This window comes from Oryx dammah, unplaced genomic scaffold (genome assembly GCF_014754425.2).
Source record: "Oryx dammah isolate SB20612 unplaced genomic scaffold, SCBI_Odam_1.1 HiC_scaffold_21, whole genome shotgun sequence".
Classification (NCBI taxonomy): domain Eukaryota; kingdom Metazoa; phylum Chordata; class Mammalia; order Artiodactyla; family Bovidae; genus Oryx; species Oryx dammah.
Genome location: NW_024070205.1, coordinates 28,528,426 through 28,547,818, shown reverse-complemented (window position 1 = coordinate 28,547,818; position 19,393 = coordinate 28,528,426). Strand labels below are relative to the sequence as shown.

Here is a 19,393-nt window from a genome sequence, read left to right as displayed (position 1 = left end):
TCTGTCCATGGAGTTCTCCTGGCAAGAATACTGGAGTGGGTAGCCATTCCCTTCTCCAAGGCATCTTTCTGACCCAGGGATTGAACTCTGGTCTCCTGCATTGCAGGCAGATTCTTTAATGTCTGAGCCACCAGAGAAACTCTATAAGGGAACCTAGAATTTCTTACCACTGAAGCAGAGTCCTAAGACAAGTCAGGATTTGTGAGGAGGAGCTCAGTTAATGAATTTTGACACACATATTTTTAGAAAGGGTGGGGGGTGATGGTGCCATGTTCATTTAAAATCGGAGCACCTAGCACTCAAGCCTACGAAGCTACTTTCGGATGAGTCCCTGGGGTCAAGCCAATCAGTGTAAGTGTCTGGGGAAGAATGACCCTCAATGGGACAGTAGTGGACCTGAGCAGCTGTACTGTCTGTCTGTGCGTCCCTGGCTTTGTGTTCCCCTCTGCAAGGGGTGGTGTGCCCTCTGAAGTTTGGTGTGATTAAAGGGGGGTTGATGTCAGCCCTTGAAACCCTGTGTCTGTTGGAATCAATGTTACAAAGGGGCATCTGGAGGGCCCAGGCTGGTGCCCAAGGTGGTGGTGAACAGGCTGGGGCTATAGTACTGTACATTCACAGTGGAAAACAGTCAAACCAAAATTGAAACTAAAATAGGACATTTGGGAAGGGAGAAATTAAATAGAGAAGAGAGAGGAAACAGGTGGAGAATTCTGTGAAGGTTTTGAAGATTTTTAGGTTCTTTCTGGTTTTATTTCTCTCTCTATAGAATGGCACTGTTTTTTTTAGACCTGTCTTGATTTAAGGCCATTTTTATATACCTGTATGGGACTCACAGGCAATTTTGGTCAGGTAGTTCTTTCTTTTTAATCTTTTATTTCACAAAAGGCAGAGAAAGAGGCAAAGAGGAGAAGAGGTAGTGGGGCACGAGGATAGAGGATGAGATGAAACCGGCAGAGGCCGCTGCCTCTTGGAGAGGCTTGGAGAGTCGGGGCATCTGACAGAGAAGGAGGGTCCCAGCAGGAAGTCACCAAGCTGTTCCTGGTGGAGATGGAGGAACTGGCAGTTCTGGTCCTTTTTGGTGGAAGAAAGGAGGTGCTGGGATTCAATGGATCTGGTGCTGCTGTTTTGAGGTGCATGGGAGATGTTCTCTGTGGTGGCTGCACGTGGGAACCACCAGGGAGAGCTCACCAATCCCAGGGCTTGAGCTGCACCCCCACCCCAGCTAGATCAGAATCTGGGGGGTTGGGGGGAAGGGGTGCAAGGCCTTAGCATTTTTTTAATCTCTTGAATGACAGAAGTGCAGCCAAAGTCATGAACCAGGGATCCAGGGTGATGGTGACTGAGGTAGTTAAATTCATGGTGGGTCCCTGAATATAAAAAATGGCCAACTCGGGACTTCCCTGGTGGTCCAGTGGTTAAGAATCCTCCTTGCAATGCAGGGGACATGGGTTCAAACCCTGGTCCGAGAATTAAGATCCCGCATGCTGGGGAGCACCTAAGCCCACAAGCCACAACTACTGGCGCCCGTGCATCACATCTAGAGAGTCCATTTGCTGCAATGAAAGATCCTGCAAGACGCAATGAGGAGCCTGCATGCTGCAACTAAAAGCGACACAGCCAAATATATAAATAAATGTTTTTTAAAAAAACATGGTGAACTCAAGGACAAGGAGGAGAATGGGCCCTTTAACTGCAGTTTCTGGCCTTCTCCTGAGATTCTCATTCAGTGGGGCTGGGGTAGGGCCCAAGAATCTGTATTTTCAACCAGCTTCCAGGTGGTTCTTATCTGCCAGCTTGGGTGAAACCTTCGTCTGAGACTCTGTCGCTGCACATGTATCTGCCGAGCTGTGCCATCAGAGTCCCAGGCCCAGACGGGCTGAGTCAGAGTCCCTTTTTACAACATCCCCAGGTGTTTCATAGGCACCTGTGAGTTGAGAGGCACTGCTGGTAGCAGCCTCTAATTGGCCGTTTTCTAGAAAAATAAGCAGCAATTTTGGCCAGTTTATTCCCTTGATCTGTATAAAGAGAAAGCAAAAGACTGAAATAACACTGGCTGGTCTTGCACATACTTAGAAACACTCTGTTGGTCATAAACCAGGACTTGTAGTAATGCCTCAGATCTGTAAAATCAGCTGTAGTGTATAAACCAATAAAGTAGTGTTTCTAGAAATTTCGATAACTGTGCCTCCTCAAGCTGATCTTGCTCTGAGTTTTAAGACCCAAGCTTCATGTTAATTCCTCCAACATTATTCACCTTTTTATTTATTTTTTTAAAAAAGATGTCTATTTATTTGGCTGCACCAGGTCTTAGTTGCAGCACGTAGGATCTTCGAGCTTCACTGTGGCTTGCAGGATGTGATTCCCTGACCAGGGATCGAACCCAGGCCCTCTGCATTGAGAGCGTGGGGTCTTAGCCACTGAACTACCCAAGAAGTCTCCATTCACCCTCTTAAATTAATTTAGTTCCATGGCATCCATCAAGATTGCTGCTGAAGTTTCTCCTCTAAATGTGTGCCCTCAGTTTTTTATGGGAAAGGTCATCTCATCTGTTTCCAGCATGAAAGGAAGGATAGGGACCTCCTTACCGCCTTCTCTTCCATCAGCCACTTGACTCGGGCTTTCAGCTTTTCCTCCTGCTGTAGTCTTTCCTCGCTCAGCTTCTCCTTCTCTGCCAGGTGCTCCCGCAACTTTTCTTGCATCAGAGACTGCTGAGTTTCCTGAGAACTGCTGATCTTGATCTGAAGGGAGAGGAAGGGAGATTGTAGCTGATTAGTCCTGCTCGGGACTAATGCAGGAGTCATTTCCACTACCTTTGCGGGACAGACAAGAGTTCCCAAAACTTTCTGAAAAATGCAGAAAAACTAAGCTTAACCTAGTAACTAGTAGGGAAGCAGCAGAGCATCATAGGTAAGAGTTCAGACTCTAGATCTAGACAGACTCTCAGCCATAGTTCTTTCTAGATGCTTTTTCATTTAAAAGATGAGGTTAATATGAATACATACTTAGTGTTATCAAGACTGAATGAGATAATGTTGGAAAGCTTTTACCACAGTGCTTAGCACGTAGTAGGTGCTTAGTAAATGGTAGTTAGGCTTGTTCATTATTATTTGCTGAGTGTAAGAGAAAAAGCAGTGAGCTAAGGCCAGAAGGCCTGAACTTTTGTCTTGATTCTTCCACCAACTAGCTGTGTGACATTGAGATAGTCACCTAAGCCTCTGAACGTCATTGTCCCTATCTGTAAAATACGGAGAATGGACTAGATCAGGGGCTGGCTGGCAAACTATTGTCTGCAGGCCAAATCTGGACCACTGTCTATTTTTATAAATAAAGTTTTATTGGAACAGAGCATGCTTACCACACCCATTCGTTTATGCAATTGTCTATGGTTGTCTTTACTCTATAGTAGCAGAGTCAGATAGGTGTAACAGGGATGATATGTCCTGAAATATTTACAGGCCCTTTACAGAATGTTCTGGCCCTTTACAGAAAAATTTTCTTACCCCTGGAATAGATGGTCTTTGTGGTTGATTGCTGCGGTGGTCCCACTATTTCACCCTTCCTCTGTTCATACCTTTGGTTATATAACTTGTAGTGCCTACCGATATCCTGCCCCCAACACTGAACTCAGTCATGTGACTTGCTCTGGCCAATGGGATGTTGGCAGACATAACACAAGGGCCTGCTTTCTCTTCCTGATCTCTGCTTCCTCTGCTAGTACCATAAGAACATCCTCCAGCCTGCTGGAGGATCAGAGACACGTGCAACAGAGCACAGCTGCTCCAGCTGAGGCCAGCCTAGATCAGTCAAGAGCCAGCCAACACCCAAGCCTGTGAGTAAGTCCATCCAAGGCCAGTGGATTCACCCCAAAGCTGGCCCCGGACATGTGAGCAGTGGACAGTAATTGTGGAATACTGCTATTGTTTATTATGCAGTATTAACATGGCAATAGCTATCAGAGCAATACAATCCCTAAGGGTTATTTTGCCTCTAAAATGTTGACATTATGTAACTTTTGGTACATCTTTTCTGTGTACTGTGGCTAGCTGTACTTCTTCCACTGCATTTAATAAACACAAATTTTAAGATCTAATGTCTTTTAAAATTGTCTTGGGTTTGGACAGAGGAAAACAAGTCTCCTTGCCCTCCTGGGAGATCTCAGCCACCCCATCTGAATCATCTGGAGTGCAAATGGAGATATCATATCACCTTTTGGAGGATGTGCACTGACTACCTAATAGAGGAACAATGGAGTTAAGATGCTCAGTGCCATGAAAATTTTAAGGAGGAGCTGAAATGAACTTTTGGAGCTCAAAGATTACCTGAAGTTCTTGGGTCCGGCTTGTAATTTTTTTATAATGTTCCAGAAGGTATTTCAGATACAAAGACAATCCTTAAAAAGAGAAGCAAGAAGAAGGTAAGTATCAAGTCAATTCACTTTCTTTGTTTTCTGAATAATGTCTTCACAGGGCTTTCTGACAGGAGGATGAGGGCAATGCTACCCTCCCATCAAGATAACACAAGTCGCCATCCATCTTGTGTTTTTTTAAATGGTTGATCATCTTCAGTTGGGCTCAAATCCAACTTTCTTTTTGGAGGTGGACAGTAAAAACCATCCACAGAACCGTTGTTGACTAAGTGTCCACTGTGTACAAAACTGGGAGCTGAGCTTGGGGGATGATATGAAGCCATTCCTCAAGGGACTTAGGTTCAGTCTGAGAACAGGTCTAAGTGCCCGACAGGAAACAGGCAGTGACCCCAGGTAGTGTGGAAGTGACCACTGAAGGAGTGGGGAAGTGCGAGGGTCCCAGAAGAAGAACTATCATTTACCCAGAGTGATCACTGCTCAGCTGAGGATCCACTGGGCGTGGTCACTGGCATGTACTCAGAGTTGGAGGGGAGGACATTTCAGAATGGAAGATGTGGATGAATGGTGCCCCGCAAGAATAAAAGGACATTAGCATGTGGTTTCTTAACGACATCACAGTGAGTTGATGGTGACATTGAGAGGGACTTGATTACAGGCTGACGGGTAGACTAATCTGGTCTGGTATAGAAACTGGGAGGCTTTTCATTCTGGGTGTCAAAGTTTTATTATGTTCCGAGTATGAAGAACATTTGATAGATATTTTTTAACTATGGGGTTTATTTTTCTAACTATGGGTTGATTGAGCAGTCAGTTGGTTGGGGATACCCTTAAAAGAAAGTTTAAGTTTTCCCAGTGTGAACCTTAAAAGGTCGGAGAAGTACGTTCATTTCTTAAATTCTTTGTTGGGAGAACAAAGCTTCTCGCCCGACATTTTATTTAGTTTTGATTTTTCAAAGGGTCTTGATCCGTGGTTGTGCCTTGGCTAGAATCTGTGGGACTTTGGTTGCTATATAGTCGGCATTTACAAAATCTGAAGCATCATAAATAAAGTTATTTATTTAATCATAAAAAAATCGATGCCCCCCCACCCAACACCCAAAGATTTCCAGGTCCTAATCCTGAGGGCCCATGGACACTACGTGACAGGGCAGATAGAACTCTGTGGATTTGAGGAGGTTGAGGATCTTGAGGTGGGGGGCTTATCCTGGACTGTCTGTGTGGGTCCAATATAGGCACAGGGGTTCTTACAAGAAGTGGACAGAGGGAGTTTGACTACAGACAGAGGAGAGGGTGATGTGACAGAAGCAGAGAGAAAGCTGAAGATACTCCCTTGCTGGCTCTGGAGACAGAAGAAGGGGCCATAAGCCACAGAATGCAAGGGATGAAGGATGAAGACTGGAAAGGAGCAAAGACTGGAAAAGGTGAGGGACAAGATTTTTTTCCTCCACCCTCTGGAAGAGACCGACCCTTTGACTGTAGCTTAGTGAAACTAATTTTTGACTTTGGGCTCCAGAGCTGTAAAAGAATAAATATGAGTTGTGTTAATATAAGCCACAGAGTGATAATTTGTTATGACAGACATGTGTGCATGCATGCTAAGTCACTTCAGTCGTGTCCAGACCCAATGGACTATAGCCTGCCAGATCCCCTGCCCATGGGATTCTCTAGGTCAGAATACTGGAGTGGGTTGCCGTGCCCTCCTCCAGGGGATCTTCTCGACCCAGGGATCGAAACTGTCTCTCTTTTATCTCTTGCACTGGCAGGCAGGTTCTTTACCACTAGTGCCACCTGGAAAGCCCATGACAGTCACAGGAAACTAATATCGGGGGTGAAGGGAGGAGGCAGGATGAGAGGTGGGGAACGCAGCACATATTCTGGAATGGGTCGAGGTTAGTTGGGGTGGAGTCGATGATGGGGAGGGGAGGAGTAGAGGGAAGAGGTGGGATGGAGGCTGAGGTCAATTTGTGGCCAGCCTAGGACAGTAGCCTAAAGACTGTAAACTTGACTTAAATTCATGAGTGTGGCCTGTGTGCCCAGCTCTCTGCTAAGCAATCAATGCATCACCCCACTGTATCGTCTGACTGTTGCCCCATTTTACAGACTAGGCAGGGGGGGACTCTGAGACATGTGGCTGCTGGATGCTGGCAAACAACCTGGCCAGGGCTTGGGCTCCAGGGCAGTCGGACTCCAGGGTCTGAGTCACTGCTATTTCGGCTGCTGATGGAGCAGTGAATTGGCTTAATGAACTGTATTTTTTTTTTTCCAGAAAAATAACAGATGAATTAGAGAGGAAGGAGCCAGTAGAATTTCTTAACTATAGCACTCAGTTCAGTTCAGTTCAGTCGCTCAATGATGTCCGACTCTTTGCGACCCCATGAATCACAGCACGCCAGGCCTCCCTGTCCATCACCAACTCCCGGAGTTCACTCAGACTCATGTCCATCGAGTCAGTGATGCCATCCAGCCATCTCATCCTCTGTCGTCCCCTTCTCCTCCTGCCCCCAATCCCTCCCAGCATCAGAGTCTTTTCCAATGAGTCAACTCTTCGCATGAGGTGGCCAAAGTACTGGAGTTTCAGCTTTAGCATCATTCCTTCCAAAGAAATCCCAGGGTACTGACATATTAAAAGACACTTGCTCCTTGGAAGAAAAGCTATGACCAACCTACACAGTGTATTAAAAAGCAGAGACATCACTTTGCTGACAAATGTCCATATACTCAAAGTTGGGCTTTCCTGGTGGCTCAGATGGTAAAGCATCTGGCTGCAATGCAGGAGACCTGGGTTTGGTCCCTGGGTCAGGAAGATCCCCTGGAGAAGGAAATGGCAACCCACTCTAGTACTCTTGCCTGGAAAATTCCATGGATGGAGGAGCCTGGTAGGCTACAGTCCATGGGGTCACAAAGAGTTGCACACAACTGAGTGACTTCACTTTCTGACTTTCCATTTCTTTCTTATGGTTTTTCCAGTAGTCACATATGGATGTGAGAGCTGGACCACAAAGCAGGCTGAGCACCAAAGAATTGATGCTTTCCAACTGTGGTGCTGGAGAAGACTCTTGAAAGTCCCATGGACTGTAAGGAGATCAAACCAGTCAATTCTAAAGGAAATCAACCCTGAATATTCATTGGAAGGACTGATGCTGAAGCTGAAGCTCCAATACTTTGGCCACCTGATGTGAAGAGCCGACTCATTGGAAAAGACCCTGATGCTGGGAAAGATTGAGGGCAGGAGGAAAAGGGGGCAACTGAGGATGAGATGGTTGGATGGCATCATCGCTCAATGGTCATGAACTTGAACAAACTCAGGGAGACAGTGAAGGACAGGGAAGCCTGGTGTGCTGCAGTTCATGGGGTCACAAAGAGTAGGACGTGACTTAGTGACTGAGCAACAGCTGACATATTGGGCCAGAGAATCCTCTCTTGGGGGGCTGACCTGTGCAGTGTAAGAGTCTTGAGCAGCATCCTGGCCTCTAGCCTCTGGCTTCCAGGAGCATCCCTCACCCCAGATGTGATGATCAAAGATGAGAAGGTTTTGAGAAAGAGAACCAGCGGGGGTTGGGGTGGGAGTGGGTGGGTAGGACAGAGAGAACAGAGCTTGGGGAGGAAGGTGGGCCTTCAAAGACAGTCACAAGTTAGTGATGAGGACAGAGGGTATAATATACTATAAGGTCTTGGTGGGACAGGAGTATGAGCTGTAAGAAAAGGAATTAAAGCAGCAGTGATCCTGAAGATGCACCAGCTTGAAGGGCATGTTTGATGACAAAGGAGTGAGATGCAGAGTAAGGCTGGAGATGCTGAAGGAGGAGGTCGTGATTCAAGACCTTGCACACAGGATGGCCTGGGAGGGAGAGAGAAGGGGAGGGAGGAAGTATGCCTGGAAGAGAACACAGTAGGGGAAGACAGAAGGAAGGGGAGGAAAGACGGATGCGGAGGGAGACGGAAGGGAGCTGACCAGGCTTGTGCCTGGGCCCTTGACCTGCGACAAGGCCACCTGCTGAGAATTTCCAGCTTGGAAGAGTGAGAATAATAACAGCATAATAATAGCAAGTCCCTTGGACTGCAAGGAGATCCAACCAGTCCATCCTAAAGGAGATTAGTCCGTCCTGGGTGTTCATTGGAAGGACATGCTGAAGGTGAAGCTCCAGTACTTTGGCCACCTCATGCGAAGAGTTGACTCATTGGAAAAGACCCTGATCCTGGGAGGGATTGGGGGCAGGAGGAGAAGGGGACGACAGAGGATGAGATGGCTGGATGGCATCACTGACTCAATGGACATGTTTGGGTAAACTCTGGGAGTTGGTGATGGACAGGGAGGCCTGGTGGGCTGTGATTCATGGGGTCGCAAAGAGTCGGACACGACTGAGTGACTGAACTGAAGTGAACTGAATAATAGCTAGTGTCAGTATTAAGCACTTGCTCTGTGCCAGGCACCATGCCAGGAGTTTGACACGTGATATTTTCTAATCATTACAAACAACCCAACAAGGAAATTTGTTTGCATTTCTAGGTGCGACACAGACGCTCAGCCAGGTTAAGCTGTGGAGCTCGTGAGCAGTAGGATCAGAATTCAGACTTAGGTCTGTTGCTGTCTCTTCCTTTTTAAAAAAAAAAAAACTATTTATTTTTAATTGTCATTCTCTTTTAAGAGAGACTGGAGGCTGGAGAGTGAAGGGTTGAGCTGGCTGATGTGAAGGGTGTGTGATAAGAAGGATACCAAGGTGGCAGAGATGGGTGACGCTAGCTTGGGCTGTAGAAGAGGGGTTTTCCTCTTTGAGAAGAAGCAATTCTTTATTCCTGGTTAAAGAAGTTATGGAGGACAGAGGAGACAGCCTGATGTGCTGCCGTCTGTGGGGCTGCAAAGAGTCGGACATGACTTAGCGACTGAAAACAATAGCACAAAAGTTATACTTGCTATTACACAAATCCAAACAGGACTGGAACCCACAAAGTGAAAATTGTCCCTCCACCCCCGCCGCTGTATCCTCAGTGGCCCGCACACAGTAGGTCTGCAATAAATAGCTGTTAAAAGACTGCGTGAAAGTCAAGGCTCATGCAGTCCTATCATACTGGGATAAGACATTCAACACTTTTATTTTCTCCAAATTTCTCTTGTGGTCAGATAATGACACTTAGGAAAAAAAAAAGGTGGAAGGGGGAGAGAACACTGTGTCTATTCTATGACAATCTACTTTTTTTTTTTTCCACTTAAAAATACTGCTTATCTTGGATATCTAAGGAAGAGTGATTTTCTATGTATGGAGAGAAGTCTTTGTAACAAAGTCTTGCAGAAATCGACACAATCAACTGAGCTTGCAAAGAAAAATGTAAAAAGTCCTTTCTTTGCCTTATCAAAAGATGCTGAGAAACCAGGCAGGAATGAAATTTAAGATCCTCCTTAATGTTTCCTATCTTCCCAGCGGGCTTAGTGTTTCTTGTCTTCCCAGCGGGGCCAGGCAGCAAATCCTTCACCAATCAGATATTTTTTTTAGATCATGGACTTTTAAAAAATTAAGGTATGGTTGATGTACAGTATTACATGTTTCAGGTATATAACATAGTGGTTCACAACTTTTAAAGATTATATTCCATTTATAGTTATTATAAAAATGTTGGCTATATTCTCTGTGTTGTATTTATCCTTGTGGTTTATATTTTATACATAGTAGTTTATGCCTTTTAATCCTCTGTCCCTGTCTTTTCCTCCCCTTTCCTCTCTCCATTGGTAACTACTAGTTTGTTCTCTATATCTCTGAGTCTGTTTCTTCTTTGTTACAGTCTCTAGTTTTATTTTTTAGATTCCACATATAAGTGATATTATACAGTATTTGTCTTTTTCTGTCTGACTTACTTTGCTAAGTATAATACCCTCCAAGTCCATCCATGTTGTTGCAAATGGTAAAATTTCATTCTTTTTCATGGCTGAGTAGTAATCCATTGTGAATGTATATGTGTGTGTGAATGTACACATATATACATACCACATCTTTTTTTTTTTTTTGGCTATGCCATGCAGCTTGTAGGATTTTAGTTCCCTGACCAGGGATTGAACCCAGGACACAGCAGTGAAAGCACAGAGTCCTATCCACTGGGCTACCAGGGAACTCCTCACTACATCTTCTTTATCCATTCATCTGTTCATGGGAACTTAACGCTGCTTCCATATCTCGGCTATTGTAAATAACGCTGCTTTGAACATTGCACGGCATGTAGCTTTTCAGATTAGTGTTTTTATTTGGGGGGGATAAATATCCAGGAGTGCAATTGCTGGATCCTATGATAGTTTTATTTTTAGTTTTCTGTGAAACGTTCAAACTGTTTTCCATTAGTCGTTACACCAATTTACACTCCCGCCAACAGTGTGTGATGGTTCCCTTTTCTCCACATCCTTGCCAACATCTGTTATTTGTTTTCTTTTGGATGATGGCTATTCTGACAGGTGTGAGGTAATATCTAACCAATCAGATCTTTAGTAGTGATCCTACCTTCTGGGCTGCTCATGACATCACCCAGCAGTACTTCAGGTGGTTTCCCTCTATATTACTCAACCTGGATTTCCCTGAGGGACTTACTCCAAGATTTTACAAACCTAGCTTGTTATTACATGCATTTTATCTCTTAGGATAATATTTTAAAAGGCAGGTAGTATGAAGGTTAAGAGCAGGGGCTTTGAGGGACCTGGATGGAGTGCCAGCTCTACCACTCGGCAGCTGGCACACACACCCATTGTCATGACTCTCGGAAGGAGGCCTGGGAAGAGGACAGAGCACTCACAGCTAAGAAAACCTGACTTGCTATCAGATGTAGATGGGGCAGGGGTCACAGGTAAAGTCACCTTATTGTGAGTAAATCAAGCAGCACTGCCTGGGCACATACCCATCTGACTGCCACCCACATTTAGTTCACATCACATCAACAGTGATGCTGATGGCAGCCGCCACTGACTAAGGCTCATGTGTGCCTCTGTGGTTTGGGTACCACATCATTCCATCCTCACAACTACTGGGTGAGATCTGTCCCCCATTTTATGACCCATAAACAGAGGCACACAGAAGCCCAGCAACTTGCCCACACAACTAGGCAGTGCACACTTGAGAGTCAAACCTTGGCAGCTGGTCTCCAAAGCCCGAACCCAGAATCTTCACTATAATGCAACCCTGGGGCAAGGCCAGCAGTGCGCTCAGGCAGGCATCAGATGTTCTTCATCCCAGGGGATGAAACTCTCAACTTTGTCTCCACTCAAGTTAATGACAGAACCTGTCCTCTAGGAACTGGGTATGTAGCTGGTACCTCTCTGGATCTTTAGAGGTCATGTGGGGTCACAGAAAAAAACACAGCCATTAGAATCACAATGACCTCAGTTTGGGTCCTGACCCTGCCGTGTACCAGCTGTGTGACTTTGAGCACGTTTCTTAATGTTATTGGTACTCAGTTTCCTGGCCTGCAAAATAAAGACAACAACAGTACCTAGCTCTTTGGGTTGCTGGAAGATAAAAGTACGAGGTACATGTAGAACAACTAACACAGTGACAAGTACCCAGGAGGAGTGAAATGAACCATGGTTCCTATCCTGTTTGTTAAGGAACTGTAAACACAGAAGGCTCTTAGGGGTGTTTGTGGTTGGTGATGAATGACTGAAGATCCCCTTCTGGCCTCAGTACCTCAAATCACCTTATCACAGTGAAAAATTCATAAAAGGTTCTGAGCCAGTTTCTGCATTCTTAAAATGAGGATTTTACATGCTTTACTGAGTTGTTGTGAAGATGAACTGAGGTTAGGTATGGAAAATACCTAGAACAGCGTCTAGAATGCAAGTGCTCAATAATGAATGACGGCCGCCACTGTCCCAATCACCATCCTCACCGTCTTCTACTCATTATTCTCACCGCCATGACCATCACAGTCATCACCACCATCATCTTCACTACCTTCATTATCATTGCCATCATTACCATCACCCTCGTTATACTTACCATTATTGTCTGAACCATCACCATCACCCCTGTGTAGATGGCTCTAGGAACTAAGGACAAGTAGTACCTAATCCAGAGACTACAAGGAATACTCTAGCTCATCTGGTTCTTTTCAACATTTGACGCTTTGAGAGAATATTGTTAGGGCTGGAAGATAAAAAGCCTTTTACCATTAGCTTCCTCTTCTACTGAACGAATGGAGAATGGGCCATAGTCACTGGCCTCTCTGATTTTACCCTTCAACCTTCTTTGATTTCTTAGGACCAAGTACAAACAGTTGTAATCAGAGAACACAGTCTGTGTCTCCCCAACTGGTGTTCCATAGAACATTATTCCAAGCGTTGTTAGTTTGGGGTAAGGGTAGCAAGAAGGAGAAATGTATTTTGGGAACACTGCATTCTTATCCCATCCTGATAGATCCGTAGTGTGTATCAGTGCAGGAGGGGTTCTGCAGAGACTTGTTTGATATTGCTCAACTCTCCTGACTCTGTGAACTCCAGAGAAAAAGAAAGGGGCTGAGAAATGCTGCCTGACAAGAGTTGTCCTCAAGCTTTCTGATGGCTTAACTTCACAACCCATGTTTCTCTATGGTAATGCAGTCAGTCAGTCATGTCTAACTCTTTGTGACCCCATAGATTGTAGCCCGCCAGTCTCCTCTGTCCAGTGAATTCTTCCAGCAGGAATATTGGAGCAGATTACATTTCTTCCTCCAGGGAGAATCTTCCTGACCCAGGGATCAAACCTGCATCTCCCGCATTGCAAGCAGATTCTTTATCATCTGGACCATCAGGGAAGCCCTTTCACATCAACGCTATAATGACTCCTGCGAGTGGGGAGGGGACAGTGCATATGCCTTGCTTGGTCCACCGTCACCAGGTTAGAGATCATGGTCTTTCCCTGTTTTAGTTCCAGTTTGAAGAGCAGCTAGAACTGTGGGCCACGTCTCACTTGATTTTACATACATTCAGACTCTGCCATGATTACAGCAATAGTAATACTGGGGTTGTGGAGGTGCTGGGTTGTTGGGAGGACTCCAGTCCCTGCCTCTTCTCTATGTGGTCTGTGAAGGGCAGACATGTACAGAGAAGTTAATCTTGATTTTCTTTTCAAAAATGTTTAAAAGAAATTTATACCACCTTCTGCATTACCTTAGAGATATCCTGGCTGGGGTTGTCTAATCACTGGAGTTGACTATCACTCCTCTATTCTCATTCATTGGTGTAAAAAATGTCAAATTCATGCAGCCTCCCTGGGGGATGGTTTGGCAAGAAGGATCCACAATCTTCAAAACGTTGGAGTCCCCCAGGTGTGGCCTTGGGTTCTCCCTTCTCATTTGATACTTTCTTCCTCAGTGATACCATTCATACCCACGGCTTTAATCACCATCCATCCCACACAGTGACCAAGTGCCCACCCTGTGGCACGTGTTCTTCTGGGTTTGGGGGCCACATCACTGACATTCGTTTCCAGGCCAGATATCCAGGGTGACAGCTGCATCCTTGGCACCTCATCTTGGATGTCTCCAGGCAACCCTCACTATCTTCCCCCTCAAATCCGGTCCTTATGTCGCATTGCTTACTGTGGAGTTTAGTGAAGGAACCACATCTGTACTTTTACACAAGCCAGAAGCACGGAGGTCTGCAACCCTCTTTCTCTCTGTGGTTTCCCTTGTTGTTGTTGTTTAGTCACTCAGTTGTGTCCAATTCTTTTGCAGCCCCGTGGACTGTAGTACGCCAGGCTCCTCTGTCCATGGGATTTTCCGGGCGAGAATACTGGAGTGGGTTGCCATTTCCTTCTCCGGGGCATCTTTCCAGCCCAGGGACTGAACACAGGTCTCTTGCATTGGCAGGTGGATTCTTTACCACTGAGTCACCAGGGAAGCCCCTATCTCTTTTCTAACCATATCTAATTCCATTCATCTCTTAAATGCCCCTGGAATCTTCTCTCTTTCTCCATCCCCGTCTCTGCCATAGCAAGGGCCACCATTGTGTCTTATAACAGCCTTCTAGCTGCACTCCAGGGTTCTGTGCTGGCCACCTTCCTGGACAGTTTCCATTCATAGCCGAGATGACTGTGTCCAAATGCAAGCCGGTTCCATTGGTTCCTTATTTAAAACCTTTTATGGACTTCTCTCTGCTCCCAGGCCAAAGCAGAGCTTCCTACCAGGGACCTGCAAGCCCCTGGGCTCCCCATGGTACAGCCCCTGCTGATCTCTTTCATTGGTCCTCTGCCCGACTCCTGCCCCCATTTTTTAGCCCTTCCTTGTGTTCTCCTTGTTTCCTGTGATACCACCATGCTGCTATCTTCACCCAGAATGCCCCCACCCTCCCCTGTTTGGCAAATAACTCCCATACATCCTGCAGAGGCCCTGCCCTCCCTGTCCAAGTCAGAGCCCTGCACTTCTCCTTCAAAGCAACTGTCCCCATCAAAGTTTTACATGTGAGTGACTTTTTGGTAACTGCCCATCCTATCCTATCACAAGATGTGCTGATCTTCTCCTGCAAGATCTCCAACATTAAAACTCACTGCTGAATAACCATCGACAGGAGAATGTTGGATCCCATCAAAAAAAGATACCTCACGTCCAAGTGCAAAGGAGAAGCCCAGCAAGATGGCAGGAGGGGTGAAATCGTGTTTAGAATCAAACCCCATACTTGCCAGAGACATTTGGAAGGCTCAAACAAAACCTTGTGTGCACCAGGAAACCCCACAGAGACAGCCAGATCTGCCTTTGAGTGTTTGAGCGTCTCCTGCAGGGTACGGGTCAGCAGTGGCCTGCCACAGGGGGAGGGGCTCTGGGTACAGCAGACCTGGGTATGTCATAAGCCCTCTTGGAGGAGGTTGCCATTAACCCCACCATAGAGCCACCAGACTTACACAGGACTGGGGAAACAGACTCTTGGAGGGCACAAACAAAATCTTGTGTGCACCAGGACTCAGGAGAAAGGAGCAGTGACTCCACAAGATACTGACCCAGACTTTCCTGTGCGTGTCCAGGAGTCTCCAGCAGAGGCATAGGTTGGCGCTGACCTGTGGCAGGGTTGGGGGTGTTGAGTGCAGCAGTGCATGCAGAGGACCTTGCAAGGAGGTAGCCATTATCTTCATTACCTCCACCATAGTTTGACTGCAGGTCAAACAACAGGGAGGAGACACAGCCCCACCCATCAAGAGAAAATTGGATTAAAGATCTACTGAGCATGGCCCCACCCATCAAAACAAGACCCAGTTTCCCCTTCAGTCTGTCTCTCCCATCAGGAAGCTTCCATAAGCCTCTTATCCTTATCCATCAGAAGGCAGACAGAATGAAAACCACAATCACAAAAAATAATCAAACTGATCATATGGACCACAGCCTTGTCTAACTCAGTGAAACTATGAGCCATGCCGTGTAGGGCCACCCAAGATGGACAGGTCATGGTGGAGAGTTCTGACAAAACATGGTCCACTGGAGAAGAGAATGGCAAACCACTTCAGTATTCTTGCCTTGAGAACCCCATGAACAGTATGAAAAGCCAAAAAGATAGGACACTGAAAGCTGAACTCCCCAGGTCAATAGGTGCCCAATATGCTACTGGAGAAGAGTGGAGAAACAATTCCAGAAAGAATGAAGAGATGGAGCCAAAGCAAAAACAACACCCAGTTGTGGATGTGACTGGTGATGGAAGTAAAGTCCGATGCTGTAAAGAACAATATTGCATAGGAACCTGGAATGTTAGGTCCATGAATCAAGGTAAATTAGAAGTGGTCAAACAGGAGATGGCAAGAGTGAACATCGACATTTTAGGAATCAGTGAACTAAAATGGACCGGAATGGGTGAATTTAACTCAGATGACTATTATATCTACTACTGTGGGAAAGAATCCCTTAGAAGAAATGGAGTAGCCCTTGTAATTAACAAAAAAGTCCAAAATGCAGTTCTTGGGTGCAATCTCAAAAATGACAGAATGATCTCTGTTCATTTTCAAGGCAAATCATTCACTATCACAGTAATCCAAGTCTATGCCCTGACCAGTAATGGTGAAGAAGCTGAAATTGAATGGGTTCTATGAAGACCTACAAGACCTTCTAGAACTAACACCCCAAAAAGATGTCCTATTCATTATAGGGGACTGGAATGCAAAAGTAGGAAGTCAAGAGATACCTGGAGTAACAGGCAAATTTGGCCTTGGAGTACAAAATGAAGCAGGGTCAAGGCTAACAGAATTTTGCCAAGAGAACACACTGGTCATAGCAAACACCCTCTTCTAACAACATAAGAGAAGACTTTACACATGGAAATCACCAGGTGGTCAATACCAAAATCAGATTGATTATATCCTTTGCAGCCAAAGATGAAGAAGCTCTATACAGTCAACAAAAACAAGACTGGGAGCTGACTGTGGCTCAGATCATGAAATCCTTGTTGCCAAATTCAGACTTAAATTGAAGAAAGGAGGGAAAACCACTAGACCATTCAGGTATGACCTAAATCAAATCCCTTACGATTATACAGTGGAAGTGAAAAATAGATTCAAGGGATTAGATCTGATAGAGTACCTGAAGAACTATGGATGGAGGTTCCTGACATTGTACAGAAGGCAGTGGTCAAGACCATCCCCAAGAAAAAGAAATGCAAAAAGGCAAAATGGTTGTATGAGGAGGACTTACAAACAGTTGAGAAAAGAAGAGGCGTGAAAGGCAAATGAGAAAAGGATAGATATACCCATTTGAATTCAGAGTTCCAAAGAATAGCACAGAGATATAAGAAAGTCTTCCTCAGTGATCAATGCAAAGAAATAGAGGAAAACATAGAATGGGAAAGACTAGAGATCTCTTCAAGAAAATTAAAGATACTAAGGGAACATTTCATGCAAAGATGGGGACAATGAAGGACAGAAATGGTATCGACCTAACAGAAGCAAAAGATATTAAGAAGAGGTGGCAAGAATACACAGAAGAACTGTACAAAAAAGATCTTTATGACTCATAATCATGATGGTGTAATCACTAGACTAGAGCCAGACATCCTGGAAAGTGAAATCAATTGGGCCTTAGGAGGCATCACTATGAACAAAGCTAGTGGAGGTGATGGAATTCCAGTTGAGCTATTTCAAATCCTAAAAGATGATGCTGTGAAAATGCTATACTCAACATGTCGGCAAATTTGGAAAACTCAGCAGTGGCCACAGGACTGGAAAAGGTCAGTTTTCAATCCAACCCCAAAGAAGGGCAATGTCAAAGAATATTCAAACTATGGTACAATTGTACTCATCTCACATGCTAGCAAAGTAATGCTCAAAATTCTCTAAGCCAGGCTTCAACAGTACGTGAATAAACTTCCATATATTCAAGCTGGATTTAGACAAGGCAGAGGAACCAGAGATCAAATTGCCAACATACGCTGGATCATCAAAAAACAGAGAGAGTTCCAGAATCACATCTACTTCTGCTCTACTGACTATGCCAAAGCCTTTGACTGTGTGGGTCACAACAAACTGGAAAATTCTTCAAGAGATGGGAATACCAGGCCACCTTACCTGCCTCCTGAGAAATCTGTATGGAGGTCAAGAAGCAACTGTTAGAACTGTACATGGAACAACAGACTGGTTCCAAATTGGGAAAGGAGTAAGTTAAGGCTGTATATTGTCACCCTGCTTATTTAACTTACATGCAGAGTACATCATGTGAAATGCTAGGCTGTATGAAGCTCAAGCTGGAATCAAGATTGCTGGGAGAAATATCAACAACCTCATATATGCAGATGACACCATCCTATGGCAGAAAGTGAAGAGGAACTAAAGAGCCTCTTGATGAAAGTGAAAGAGGAGAGTGAAAAGCTGGCTTTAAACTCAAAAGGTCATGGCATCTGGTCCCATCACTTCATGGCAAATAGATGGGGAAACAATGGAAACAGTGACAAACTTTATTTTCTTGGGCTCCAAAATCACTGCAGATGATGACTGCAACCATGAAATTAAAAGACGCTTGCTCCTTGGAAGAAAAGCTATGATGAACCTGGACAGCATATTCAAAAGCAGAGACATTGCTTTGCCAACAAACATCTGTCCTGTCAAAGCTATGGTTTTTCCAGTAGTCACATATGGATGTAAGAGTTGGACCATAAAGAAAGCTGAGTGCCAAAGAACTGATGGTTTTGAATTGTGGTGTTGTTGGAAGTCCCTTGGACTGCAAGGAGATCCAACCAGTCCATCCTAAAGGAAATCAGTCCTGAATATTCACTGGAAGGACTGATGCTGAAGATGAAGTTCCAATACTTTGGCCACCTGATGCAAAGAACTGACTCATTTGAAAAGATCCTGATGCTGGGAAAGATTGAAGGTGGGAGGAGAAGGGGATGGCAGAGGATGAGATGATTGGATGGTATCACTGACTGGATGGACATGAGTTTGAGTAAGCTCTGGGAGTTGGTGATGGACAGGGAAGCCTGGTGTGCTGCAGTCCATGGGGTTGCAAAGAGTTGGACATGACTGAGTAACTGAACTGAAGATCTTATCCTTTCCTGAGACCATAAAATCTACAAGGGCTGGGACAGAGCCTGTTGTCTCAGCAATATTTTATTATGAAAGAGTTCAGATTCACAGTAAAGAAGGAGGAGTTTTATAGCCAAGATCTAGATTCAACCTGTTTTTGGCCCCATTATATCTCTGCCGGCATGGTGCCTGCTATCTAGTAGACCTGTAATAAATCTTTGCTGAGTGAAAGTGGTTCATATTCTTCCACATCTTAGATGATAAAGATAAGGTGAACAATATTTATGCCAGCATCATTTCTGTGTGTGAAAAATTGGAAACAACTTAAATGCCCAAGATAGAGAATTGGCTAAATAAATTATGGTACATCCTACATAGTGGGGTTCCTCATCATCAGTGACAGCAATGATGCATGTATTGACATGGAAGGGTGTTCCTGATGTACTGTTAGGAACAAAACTAAAGAAAACTGGGTATGACATTATTTTTTTATAAAGTTAACAAATCAATAGGCATTTACAGGTAGAACCTATTCTATGATAGGTACTATTTTTAAATACTTTAGATATATTAATGCATTTTCACT

At 44.9% G+C, this 19,393-nt stretch overlaps 1 protein-coding gene across 7 annotated transcripts in view; it reads right to left on the bottom strand.

Annotated features, from left to right (window-relative positions):
* Positions 1 to 19,393, bottom strand: part of FHAD1 (forkhead associated phosphopeptide binding domain 1) — a 160,490-nt gene that overhangs the window by 45,921 nt on the left and 95,176 nt on the right. For all 7 annotated transcript variants that reach the window (XM_040263983.1, XM_040263984.1, XM_040263987.1 and 4 more), the window contains 2 exons: positions 4,320 to 4,390; positions 2,586 to 2,738 (listed from right to left, as the gene is read on the bottom strand). In XM_040263983.1, the coding sequence (XP_040119917.1) occupies positions 2,586 to 2,738; positions 4,320 to 4,390 (224 nt within the window). The remainder of the gene's footprint in view (positions 1 to 2,585; positions 2,739 to 4,319; positions 4,391 to 19,393) is intronic.